Source organism: Letharia columbiana, assembly GCF_014066305.1.
Source record: "Letharia columbiana isolate WasteWater2 chromosome Unknown Sc0000033_s0, whole genome shotgun sequence".
NCBI lineage: Eukaryota > Fungi > Ascomycota > Lecanoromycetes > Lecanorales > Parmeliaceae > Letharia > Letharia columbiana.
Window position 1 is genome coordinate 409,406 of NW_023501076.1, and position 12,249 is coordinate 421,654.

General features: G+C 49.7%; 3 protein-coding genes across 3 annotated transcripts; 1 reads left to right on the top strand and 2 right to left on the bottom strand.

Annotated features, from left to right (window-relative positions):
• Positions 1–1,843: 1,843 nt before the first annotated feature.
• HO173_008726 (uncharacterized protein) lies at positions 1,844–2,577 on the bottom strand (the record flags this gene model as incomplete). Its single annotated transcript, XM_037310622.1, has 2 exons — positions 1,844–2,221; positions 2,287–2,577. The coding sequence occupies 2 exons, from the start codon at positions 2,575–2,577 to the stop codon at positions 1,844–1,846; spliced, it is 669 nt and encodes a 222-aa protein (XP_037162604.1).
• A 1,151-nt stretch (positions 2,578–3,728) lies between these two features.
• Positions 3,729–4,412, top strand: HO173_008727 (uncharacterized protein; the record flags this gene model as incomplete). The annotated part of the gene is made up of 2 exons (XM_037310623.1): positions 3,729–3,868; positions 3,932–4,412. 2 exons carry the CDS (start codon positions 3,729–3,731, stop codon positions 4,410–4,412), a joined length of 621 nt encoding a protein of 206 aa, XP_037162605.1.
• Positions 4,413–9,020: 4,608 nt separating this feature from the next.
• On the bottom strand, positions 9,021–10,807 carry HO173_008728 (uncharacterized protein; the record flags this gene model as incomplete). Its single annotated transcript, XM_037310624.1, has 6 exons — positions 9,021–9,256; positions 9,309–9,653; positions 9,719–10,038; positions 10,094–10,386; positions 10,453–10,693; positions 10,752–10,807. The coding sequence occupies 6 exons, from the start codon at positions 10,805–10,807 to the stop codon at positions 9,021–9,023; spliced, it is 1,491 nt and encodes a 496-aa protein (XP_037162606.1).
• Between the last annotated feature and the right edge of the window lie 1,442 nt (positions 10,808–12,249).

Genomic DNA, 12,249 nt, shown 5'->3' on the forward strand with positions numbered 1-12,249 from the left:
ACGATACAGCTATACGGGGCTTGGCGCGCTATGACAGAAAAGGTCTAGATCTGAGCTCAGCAGATCCGCCACAGCGTCATTGTTCTCTTGACCCCTGCTCCTACTCTATACTCTGCACTCTTAATTATTACTCTACTCTACAATCCATTCTTGCAGGACAGTGACATATCAAATGTCAATCTCGTCTCAACATTAAATTGTGAATCTAGTCTTACAAGACAAAAAGATCACCAACATTCTATCAGCATGAGTTGTGAGTGAGCTGAGCCGGTACGCAGTACGAGTCGGTCTGCTTGGAAAATCAGCCACCAACAAGCCCAATAACGAGCACGGAGGCTTGCAGCTCGACCTTTTCGAGTCGCCCATGGCCATCATCTTCCCGTAACCTATCGAGTACCGATTTCCTTCTTAGCCTCCGTTTTCCATTGTGTCCCGTCACGGTTGCTGTAAGACTCCCTGCTTGACGCGCAGCCGTCGGCGGTTCCCGCATTGGCACCATAAAGTATGCATTGTCTTCAGACCGGGATTGTGGATGATTTCCTCTACTGCCTTTTATGCCGCCCAAAGAATTATTCACGGTGTCTTTATTCGATGGCAGCAATATCTCGACACCAGTATCGCAACTTTCTCCAAGTTCAACGATACGCCCACAGTGCACCGACTCCGACTTTACTATCACATGGATTGGCAGGACGTAGAAGTCAAAGGCTGCATCCGAAGCGACCGCACATCTAAAAAAGCCCCCTTCGTACAATCGCGCCCACTCCTTCAACGAGTGTCCAAAACAATTTGCGGTACGATGAAGAATAAATTTTGATGTTCGACCAAGACATCTTCCACCCCAGGTGACAATCCATGGGACATTTCTTGGGGTACGTAAAGACATCCGTAACCGGCACCTACCCGATACAAGCGGCGAAGAAAGCTACAACTGCTCGCGCCTTCTGTTCTACCCAGAGACACACGTCTTCCTTCTAAAATTTTCTGTATCTTCCCCAGCTTCGTTGTCCCGGCCGCTGGAGAAGTGGTTGCCAGAGATCAAGCATTGGGTGCCGGGGGCGGCCTGGGCAACAATGGGCTTGCAAACTGAGACAAGGAGCGAAAAAGAACGAGGTGGACATATGTCGGTGAGAAAAAGCAAGGCCAGGAGCTGGGAAGAAGACTGATAAGGATGAAAAAAGACAGAACTGTATATATAGAGTGTAACGCGAGAGAACAGAAAGAGCTTGAACCGGTCCTCAGAAGCAGTGGGTAGTGCAGACCAAATCATATCGTGTCGGGCTTATGCTGTAAAAATAACTGTGATGTTGCTCATGATCACTTCCAGATAGTCGCTGCTGCAATTTCACCGCCCAATGACGTCGAGGGACCATAGGTAAAGACACTCTTACGCCATTCTCTAAGACTCATAGACTCTAATGGTAGGCTAGTTGTAGGTACTCTCCGAGAATCAACTGGCCATCGTGGCGACCTTGTGCACACAAGACAGTTCCAGCGTACAAGTAGTTCGTTCACTGGCAGAGGGTCGGCATGCCCGGATAGCGCGCTTGAGAGGTTTAGTGAGTCGAATCTAGACTTTCTGGGTGACCGTTGATTACAAACTAAGAATGCCTCAAGACCTCCAGGTCAAAAGTCCCATCGAGGCATCATCCGCCGAAATTTGTCTCTCAAATTCACACATAGGCAAGAATCTTGACGAGCAAGGCATAGGCGGCACTTGCATAAGCTCCTCCTTGCGGAATGCTTCGTTTGTGGCTAGAACACGTGGTTTCAGTACGTGCAGCGCGCACTTTATACGTTCCTAGCTTCGCCGGTACGATATGCCACCTAATGCTAATTGACCCTACTCGACCGAAAATGATGTATCTGCCCCTGCATCAATCGACGGCGTCTGTACTCCCGAATTGTTTGGCACGTCCTGAATGCTTTTCAAGTTTCCGACCTCCCACCGCTTAATCTCCTTCTTGAAAACGGGGAAGACCTTATTCGGTCCACCAGGTATGTGGATGCTGCCGTAGGCTTCGAAGATCAGGACATCGTAGACTCCACTCTGCACCACGTATAGCCGGGCTTCTCCGTTGATTATTTGTATACTGTTTGGGATCTTCATATCGATGCCCTTGATCAGATCGCCGTGGAAGACACCGATTCTTTTGTCGACAAGGTAGTGGACCCAGAACTCCACTGTGACCGAGTAATCGTCGTCGATTTCGCCTTTGACCTGTACCATCACGATTAGTCGTAACCCCAAAGCCACTTTCTGGTGTTTGGAAACGCTCAACATACGAGGAAGTAGACGAGGTCTCCTAGCCCAGGGATATCGATTTCTTCCTCGAATGGTATTGTCTCCGCGACCTCCCCATTTGTGCTGTTCAGGGCAAGTATGTTAGAAGCAGTCGGGGTGCTGGCAAAAAGAATAGCGTCTTTCTTGTGAAGCAAGTTCTTCAAAGGAGTCGACAAGCGTTTCACATGGTGAGCTGCGAGGTTGACCGGATCCTCTGAAGTGGTGACGTGGGCGGAGGTGAGAGCTGGTAGCAGAAGACACATGAGATTCGACAGAACCATGAAGAACAACATGATGGTATGACGAAGGGTTGTCACCGCAGGCTGGCTAACATTCCCTTGCAGAAAGCGTGACAGGTCGAGAATCGAGCAATCGGTCGTATATAGAGCTACCCTAGGACTCTGCAGAAATGGTGCACGGGAATTTAACCGCGAGGCAACAAAGGACGCATAGACGGTTAAAGCGAGTTGGGTTTTGATTTTGAACTAGTACATAGGGACAGCCTTGATGTATGCTATTATACAAACGCTGCCTCTGTCATTGGTTGAGATAGAAGATAAGTGTGCTGCGAGGGAGTCGCACTTGGAATTAGAATGACCGCGGATACGCCGTCGCCTACAAGTAAGCCAAGTAAAGAGCCCCAAGAGTGTTGTCTGGCAATCTGCCGCCTTTTAAGCTAGGGATACCCCACTTGTCATTGGCCTAAAGACAAAGAAACTCTTTCTGGGAGGTGATAGGAACTGATAGAGCACCAACCATCATGTGGGCTGCCTGAACGCCAGTGAGGTTTTGCGGGAGCAAGTCACTATCCAGGGAACAATGCAGATGGCGAACCGGGTTCACCGTTTGGTAGCCAATACCAGCATGGACCGGATCTACCTCTCCCTGCAAAAGCGATAGCCGAGCGGGTAATATCAAGGTCGATGAATTACAGCCACTCACAGACTGGGATCTCATCTCTATTCTTGATATTCTTCAATCATCTCTATCATCTTGTTGCTGATCAGATCAGCGCTGGAAGGTAGCAGAGCTTTGGTACGCCAATTTGCCTCCTGGTGTTGTGGTGCGATTGCGCATGAGGTCAGCACTGGCTGTGTTTCTTTTCGCCAAGCGAACGGTCAGCATCGTCCAATGACCAACCACTGTGGCCGGCTAAAAGCAGGCTGATTTTGTTTATAGCATTCGAAACATAGACAACCGCGCCACACAGCCGCTAGGTCCCCCAACGCATGTCGCGTGTTAAAAAAAACATCATTGCGCATCGGCAAGCGCAAAATTCCCCTAGGCCCAAACGTCAACCTTTTACCAGGAGCTGGCTCCGAAGTACACTTCCACTGGGTTTTTATATTGCGAGCAAACCTCCACGCTTGCATGAAAGCTGTGATCCCACGAGAGGAACATATGTGAACCATTTGTGTATCTCGAAATCTTGAATCGTTTCAAGATGTTTCTATCTAAAGCTCCCTCGTGGTTCCTGTTGTGCGCTCTACTATGCTCGCAGTGCGTACTTGGTGCCCACTTACCTCGTAGGGGCCTGACAGAGCGCTCCTCGCTATCAAATGCTCAGAAACAGCGTGAACCACGGTATCTAATTCAGCCAATTCCTACTACCATACACTGCATTGATGGGAACTGACATTGTCCAAGTGCCAACGCAATCGCACAACCCGATCTCATCCCAACCGTTGTTCCGGCAGACGGGGCCAAATCAATCGGCATCCACATCCATCCCCTGACTGCCTCAATCCTCCCACAAGCCGTTGGTCAAGTCCTCATCCAAGCCCTCTTCACCGCCTACATCACCTTCGGCCGCGAACCTCTAGCCCTCTCCAATTCTTTCCACCACAGCGTCTCGTCTCGATTGCCGAACTTCAACGTCGAGTTCGAGCTGTCAGCCACGGGTAACCAGACGGCGGATTTCGTGTTGACAAATAGTCGGATTGTGGAGACGCTGTCCCTGCTGGGCTTCGATTACTCGAATCAGCAAAACGTGAGCAGTATGGTGGAATACAATTTCGATGTCGTGATTGATGTCTGGATGCAGCCCGAGGTTGTTATTGCGAGGGGGTCGGTGAAGAATTTACCACCAGCTAGTGCTCCTGCGGCTACCATCACGGCCAAGGTTTAGGGAATAAATGGATATTGGAGGGCGCTATGACTACGGCGCAGGGTTGGCGCCTATCCAAAGGCTCCTCCCTGGGAATTATCAGACTGTGAAGCTCAGACGACTAAGTACAAAGCATTACCATCTGCGAGGGAACATTTGTCTGACTTCAGAGCGCTGCTTCGATGCTTTCTTGCCTACCTTAGACACAAAGCAATGCTTATCGTCTAGTATCACCACGAGTCTGCGATCGTAGACAAATTGGACAACGGCCTCACAATGAAGGTAGAGAGACATCGGCAAGTACCAATAAATTACTATCGTTGTGACCAGGAGCAGAAAAACGTATTCTGAGCTTAGCAGTGCCTCGGCACCAGCGAACCCAAGGCCCAGCACGTTCTTTGACGAAGAATATCAGGATACTGAGACTCGAAGACTGATACCTTGATACGGTCGCCGAAAATTAATGAGAATCTAGTACTCACACGGCGGTAGCGCCACCAAGCAGGAGTAGCTTTGAGACGCCATCAACTTATTCGGCGCTTGGCCCATCTTTGGCAGCTAACATTGAGGAAGCCCGTTTCCCATGGTTGACTGGCGGCTTCGCTTGTGCGCGTAACGTATATGCCAGTCTCTATCGCTCACGCGCTATCTAGAGTCTAAAGACTCCCATAAGCTGCCGTATCTACATCGTGCAGACAATGCGAGGGATCGGCGATGGGCTCATCGTAAACAGGAAGTACAGCCAACTTTCGCGTTAAACCGCAATTCCCAAAGTAATCGAACACAAAGAAAGCCACAAACCCCTTGTGAAGCGAAGAAGGATTGTTACTTGCGATGACCGAGGGAATAGGCGCCGAGATGTAGTGAATGTTTGTTTCCGCAATGGGCAGTAGTAGCTGTGCTTATTGCTAGGCCAAATATGTACGGTCAACCATATATGCCTTGTAAAGGTCAATTGTTGTTAGCGATGGGTTACACGGGCAGGTGTTTTCTGCCTGCGTGATATGTATGAGCGAAGCGAATAGTGGGGCCACGAATGGGTCGAGGCGGTATTTCGATACTGCGTTTCCCTTGTAAAAAACCAGCCCATTCGACTGTTTTACTTCGCGTACGCATTGCCAGAATGCTGGCCGAGCAGGCGCCGGAACGGGTTCGAATTTCTGCCGTAAATAGAGCCAAAAGAGACTCAGCGATTCTGGCGACCATTCAGTGTAAGCCCGATTAACACGACTGCAATCTCATTGCGAAACACAATGGGAGTGTGGATACACCATCAAAACCAGGAAAGAACAACTAGAAGGGATAATCATCTCGGGAACATATTGGTTGAGTGATGGGAAGCCTTAGATCGAAAATGGCGGATAAGGATACATCACGCCGCGATGTGTTGCAGGGCTGGTTGGATGCAAAAGCTTCGAATCCACAAGAATGTTCCTTGCCTCCCAGTCCTTGCTCTCGTGCTCCATTTCGTAACGAATGCTCTGCTATCCTCCAGCCATGTCAATTTTCTACCAGCTTACTCTAGTTGAGACCTTCACTATTGCATCCTTAAATTGGTGGAGCGCCTTGGCCGCGCGCATCCTTTCACGATGCTAGGCTTAGCTCTTTAACCTCTCTCTCGCTCTCTTTCGTACCCAGAGACGGACATCCATTGGCTGCTCTGCTGCTTGATACCAACTCGACAGCCCACTCACCTCCCTATGTCGTTCGATGGCAGCTTCCTGTCCATCTTCATCTTTTCCAGGAGGGAACGAAAAGCTCGCAAACGACCTTTTGGGTACGATCGGCAATTTTGCCTCGACGTTGAAGCTCTAGCAGATGGCCCGTTTCGACCGCTGGGGATCCCCTGGAACGAATCGTGGAGGTCTCCCTGGTGCGACAGAGTCAAAAAACGAGCTCTGGCACTGAGAAATCTGATTGGGTGAGATCCGCTGAGTAAGCAAGATAATCTTCGACGCTATGATTCCTCCAATCACTCCGCCAATTCCACTCCTCAACATTTTAACGCCGTTGATGTTGGCAGAATCATACTCCCTCTAGACGCGAAATATTCGAATATCTGACGATATGGTATGACCGCAATACGGGAGCTGATCTATCCTACGATGTGTTTCAGCGCCCTAGTGACCCCGCAAAGCGCATAAACAAGACTTCACCGTTCCTTCTCCGCATTCATATATTGTTTCGGTGGTTCCGTCCATCTCATTGTTTCACATTCTCTGATCGATCTTGTTGCAAAGTGTAAACAATGCTAATCATTTTTTATGTATTAAACTTGACAGGTAAATTACAAATTCATACCCCAAAACCTTGGATCCTTACAAATTCACCCTAATTACATTTTCATACCCCAATGGGGTATGAATCGGTTTTGCCATTCCTTGGGGTATGAAAATGTAATTTACCATAGTGCGCTGAGGTTAGGTCTTCGGGGGTTGCGAAATTAGCCCGGACCGGCCTCGGGAACCCGAACTGAAGACCTCTAGGGTTCGCCGTGTAACTCGTCAAAACCTCGCTCCGGGGTTTAATCCCCAACTCACCCCATCCGCGATAACTTTAGGGTTCAATTTTCTAGGGGCTGTTTAATGCTTCCGGGGCTTCTTTAGGGACGTTAAACGCCGGACACTCAAAGGCCAAATTTTAATAAATTACAAATTCATACCCCAAAGAATGGAATTACATTTTCATACCCCAAGATTTGGTGGAGGGGTATGAAATGTAATTATATGATTTGTAAGGATCCAAGGTTTTGGGGTATGAATTTGTAATTTACCCTAAACTTGACACGCGTTCATCTCCTCTTGCTGCCGTAGCACATAAAGATCCTTCCTGACCTTTAAAATGGACAGAAATATGTTCTTTTGCCGAGGATTTTTGTTTCGTCGCTCTTTTCCAGCAGTTCGCTCACTCCTTCGCGAATTGATTGCGCACCACACTCCTTCGGTTTATACAATTCCCTTTTAAAGAGACATTCTTCAGGATAGTTCAGTCAACATGCACCCATCAAACATACTGCTCCTTACGCTGGTAGCGTCTCTTTTAGCACTAGCTGTTTCCCATAATCATCCCAACCCTGGTCAATGGGGCCCTTGGGGGCCTGCCCAGTCCCCCGTACTACCTCGACAATTAAGATCGCAACTTCCACTCATAACACCCTGGCCGATACTTCACTAACTCCAGTGGTGGCCGGTCCTTCCGTTGCTGCAACTTCTCCATCAAGCAGCAGCACTTCTTCCGCCTCGGGTAGTTGCAGCGCAAGTTCCGGCCAGGATTCCTTACTATACTCTGGGCCTTTCACATATGTATTCAAAGACCGGACGATTTATCGAACCTTGAGACACTTCTGAAAATTTCTCTTGGAAGTCAAGATTGTACAGCACCACAGAACGTGCCAAGAAGCTGAAGCTGACATGAACTCCTCTTCTCAGTATCAACAACAATCTCTGGGGCATGGCTAGCGGAACCGGATCTCAATGCCTCGGTTCTGCATCCGGCGGCAACCCAGTCGCGTGGAGCACTAGTTGGTCGTGGGAGAACACCGCACCAAACAGTTCGGGAGAGAACTATATCAAAAGCTACGCAAATGCCTACGACCCATCTATCGCGTGTCAGGCGCTGAAAGAGTACAAGACCAGCCCCACGAGTTAGACATGGAGGTAAGCTAGCTGGCGCTAAGCTTGCCCTAAGCTTGTCCTCAAATCTCCCCCTTGATCACTTTCGCAAGGCAAAAACACACACTGACGATGGGACCGAATAGCTACGACGAATCGCAACCCGCCATCGTAGCCGACGTAGCCTATGACGCCTTCTTCGGCGGCTCTGAATGTGTCGCTCCTGGCCCTATCTATCCCATCGAAGTCATGATTTGGCTAGGAGCTTACGGCGGTCTCGGCACATAGCGGCTCTCGAGATGCCGCCACAGAAGCTGCGCTAGCTCCTGAAATGCCGTAGGTCCAATCGGCTCCCCAGACGACGGCGGTTCCGCAACTCCGATTGGCACCATAATTAGCGATGCCATCACGGTCAATCTGTTCAGCGGTCTGAACACTGGGACGGGAGCAACGGTCTATAGCTTTTTCGTCGCTAACGGGTCTACCTACCTGGAGAAATTCGAGAGTGGATTGTCTGGAATGCTGCTGCAGAGTGTACAGGCGGGGACAGAGGCAGTCACCGGTAGTGCTACATTCTTGACTAGCTCATACACCATCAGCTCTAGCTGAAATCTTAACATGAGAAAAATGAGGGAGAGCAGGGTCTGCCAGTTTTGATAGCTATCATCGCAGCGGCTCTTCACTAACATGCCGCAAAGCTGAGACGAGCTTAGGCTCCGAGGGAGCATTCTTAGGAAGCATTGCAAAGTATTCGGGAGCTGCGGTGCTCTCATGTAGCTTCTGTGGTGGAGTAGTTGAGCGCTTAGATGTCAAACTTGATTGAATGGATTGTAAGAAAGTTCGCAAAGGCAAAGTGTTCATTTTAAATTGGCGACTATCGTGCTAGGTAACATGCTCTGCGAGAATAACCGCAAAAGTTATTTTTCCTAGGCTTCGAGATATAGTTACACTTGCACCCATCCCACATGTACTCCTCTTCTCCTTAAATCACAGACCTCCTTGCGGCCGCTAGTATCCCTTAGGCCAAAGCGAAGGTGGCCTTGAGAGCAGGGATGGAGGGCGAGAAGAAATACTCGCCTCCTTTCGGCACTACCCATGTGGGCAGAGTGAGTGAGGTACTTTGGCTCTGTGGGTTGGCGCCTATCATCGAACGAGCTCCTGCAGCATTCTGACCGATGAGAGGGTCGAGTCCTGAAATCACTGCAGCCCCCGTCGGTCCCGTCTTGGGAGGAAAGTTGGCCGTGTTCGACCAATCTAACAACCGTTAGCCGATTGTCAACAAAGACTTGTACGGATGGTAAGTTACTGTTTTGCAGAAATTGGAACCCGAAGTGAATGTTGCTCTGGTATGCTGCGAAGAGGAGGCCACGCCCGTGGACAGTCTTTCCGGATGCAGCTTCAGCTGCAGTAACTTCTGGTCCGAACTGGACACCGCGACGAAAGATACGGTGTTTCTCGTTAGCGTTCGCGGTAGTTGCGTTGAGATCCTCAATGTCGGCTCGAGGGTTTGTCTTCCGTGTGTGCGCTGCGAAGGGGCATCTATCTTGCGTCTTTGAGTCGTCTGGAAAAGCGTAGCGGAAGTTGTTGTTGCGAGAGGCGTCTTTCCCGAGGGCCGGGTCATCATGCGTTGGTGCAATATCGACAGGTGCTCCTGTGCGCCATCGCCACCATTAGCATAAGCGACAAGGCTCGCAAAAAAGGCACAGGCCAACATACCGCTCATCCAACGACCGACGAAGCGGGCCCCGAGGAGTTCACTGCCAAGATCAGGAGCTAAACCAGCGATAGGATTCCGCTTCAGAAATGTTTGGAATTCAGGGACAAGTTGAAAGAGATAGCGAAAAGCAAGAAAGCTCCCATCCAGTGCCCAGGATGGTCGAGTATTGGGTCCCTGGTCCACAAAAGCGGCATTGAATTTATCATCGCCTTCGCGGCCGAGGAGTGTTATTCCTTGGCGTACAAACTCCTGCCCAGGATTGTTTGTGGCATTGACACCACGGACTGCAGGCTGCGAGATGCCGTCCAGAAAGCCAAAGCTATGATAAGATATCAGCGTTTGAAAGGTCTTGCGACTCTAGTAGAGATACGAACTGCTCATGACCCTTTTCTTTTCCCGGCCGGACATCTCCGACAATGCGGAGCGCTTCATGAATGGTGGCGCAATGTGCTCCAACGAAGAAAATCCTTTCGATCTCAGCTAATGTTTCGGCGACTGTTTGGTGGCTTTCGCCTGAGACCAGGATCATGCCATCAACACCCTGCTTGAAAGCAGGGACCCAGTCCGGACTGTCTGAAGTTGCCGTTCCTGGGTCACCGAGAGTTGGTGCATCAGCGAGCATCCCTTTGCGAAAGACGTCATCCCCAATGTTGTCGTTGATCCCCATCTGCGAAGATAGGAGTCCAAATTAGCAAGGCTTCAAACATATGGCATGCCAAGCAGTTTGGCCCACCTTCACCAGTCCCTTTTGACTGAACACTATGTTGACTCCGCTGATCTTCAAAAGCGACGGAGAAACTCCACGTCCCACTGCGTCTTTCTTGTTCTGAGATATTTTCTCATGATGGCTGAAAACCTGCGCGGTCGTGGTGATAAGAGGGATCAAAGTGGCCAGTTGTCTACGGAACGCTTGGACGCGAGATTCGTCGATGAGAAAGAAAAAATAAGTCTGAGTCTTCTTGGGAAGACCCGCCCTGTGAAAGTGAGTTTGGCCGGAACGGTACTCATTTCTGGCTTCAGGTTTAGACTCACAAGATGTCACCTTGGACATTGTTGAGATCTAGAGGAGCAGGAGTGGAAGACGTCATGTCGAAGGCTGAAGGACGGCTGTCAACTGTGGAAGTCACGAGTTGGAATTTTGAGAAAGCCACAAAGTTTATAGAGGAAGACCAGTCGCAGATGGAGAATGGTATATAGTTGGAATCCTTAGCGAAGCATCGGGGGGGCCTTCTTATATGTAAACCAGAAGGCGCTGGGCTGAGCAAGTACTGCAGTGTTACAGTTGGCTGGTCGGGAAAGCCAAAATAGCTCATACTGCAGCTCTGCTGTCAAGAAAACTATCACGAGGGCCAAAGCATGTAAGATTTTGGTGCCCGTCTCTCGGCGTACAATCCGGTCATCACAGATTACTATACGGATGCGCCGCTTCATCACAACGTAAGCGGCCTGTGCCCGAGGAACATGGCTAAGAGGTGGGAAAGGCCGGATCCAAGCGGGCAAGGGATCTTCTGCATGTTTTTCTCGTAAGCACGAAATTTCAGCTGTTGGGGTCAATGACGGAGAATCTGAGCAGTGGATCTTATTCTGTCAATGTTCGATAGCTGTTCGAGGACAAGGAGAAGTGTAGTACCGAGTGCAGCGGCTTGATGGAGCTCTGCTCTTGGTTCGCCAAAGCAACAGTAAGCCATGTTAGTCACAGCCGAAGCCCGCATTGTTCATGCAAGTCAGACGACAGATATTTTTATTGCCAAACGCTCATCATGTCAAAGCACAGCCCACATTATGTCTTTCGCGGTACATCGCATTGTTGTATGGAGCGTATAAACGGATTCGAAAGACCTATGTAGGCTGGATGTACGATACAATACAGGAACAACACGACGAGTCGGAAAGCACCGCAGTAGGTGTGCGTGCGCTTTACGCGCCAAGCCTCGAGATTCAAAGTATTACGTCATCTCCGTGAGCCGGGTCTTGTCTGGGGCAAGTCGAAAAGGCCTCTCGGTCGTTAATTCTTGCGAAACTGCGCGACTAAAGTACTCTACTACGCAAAATCCTGAGCAGCGCTAGTAGCAGCGCTAGTCTTTCGTTCGGAAGACGACCCTGGAGCCGAGCACCCTGGAATGTTTGTTTGCAAGCGTACAAATTGAACTTAGAAAGGTCTTTTGGGCCTCATAGAAGCATTGAACCCCAAGTGGGGCTTGAGCCGGGTACAATTCCGAAGCGGCTCTAAACGCATTGTCCAGGATACTACTTTATTGTCGAGGTAACCGTGCCTTACATGTAACTTTTCACCTGGGGTATTTTAAATGTTGGCGTAGCAAGTGTGGCGCAGAAGTCTTGGCGTCCTGGGTTTTCGGTGCCGATATCTATCATAAAGGGGCCATCTTTCTCAGCTTTTCCTCCCATGTTCAATCAAGAAACTATTCGACAGAAGGCCTTGTCTTTGTCTTTGCGGAATAATCGTACATCGAAAGGGAGATGGAATAACGAGCCAACGAGGTGTGGTCGACTAGCAACTTGATTAGAAGCA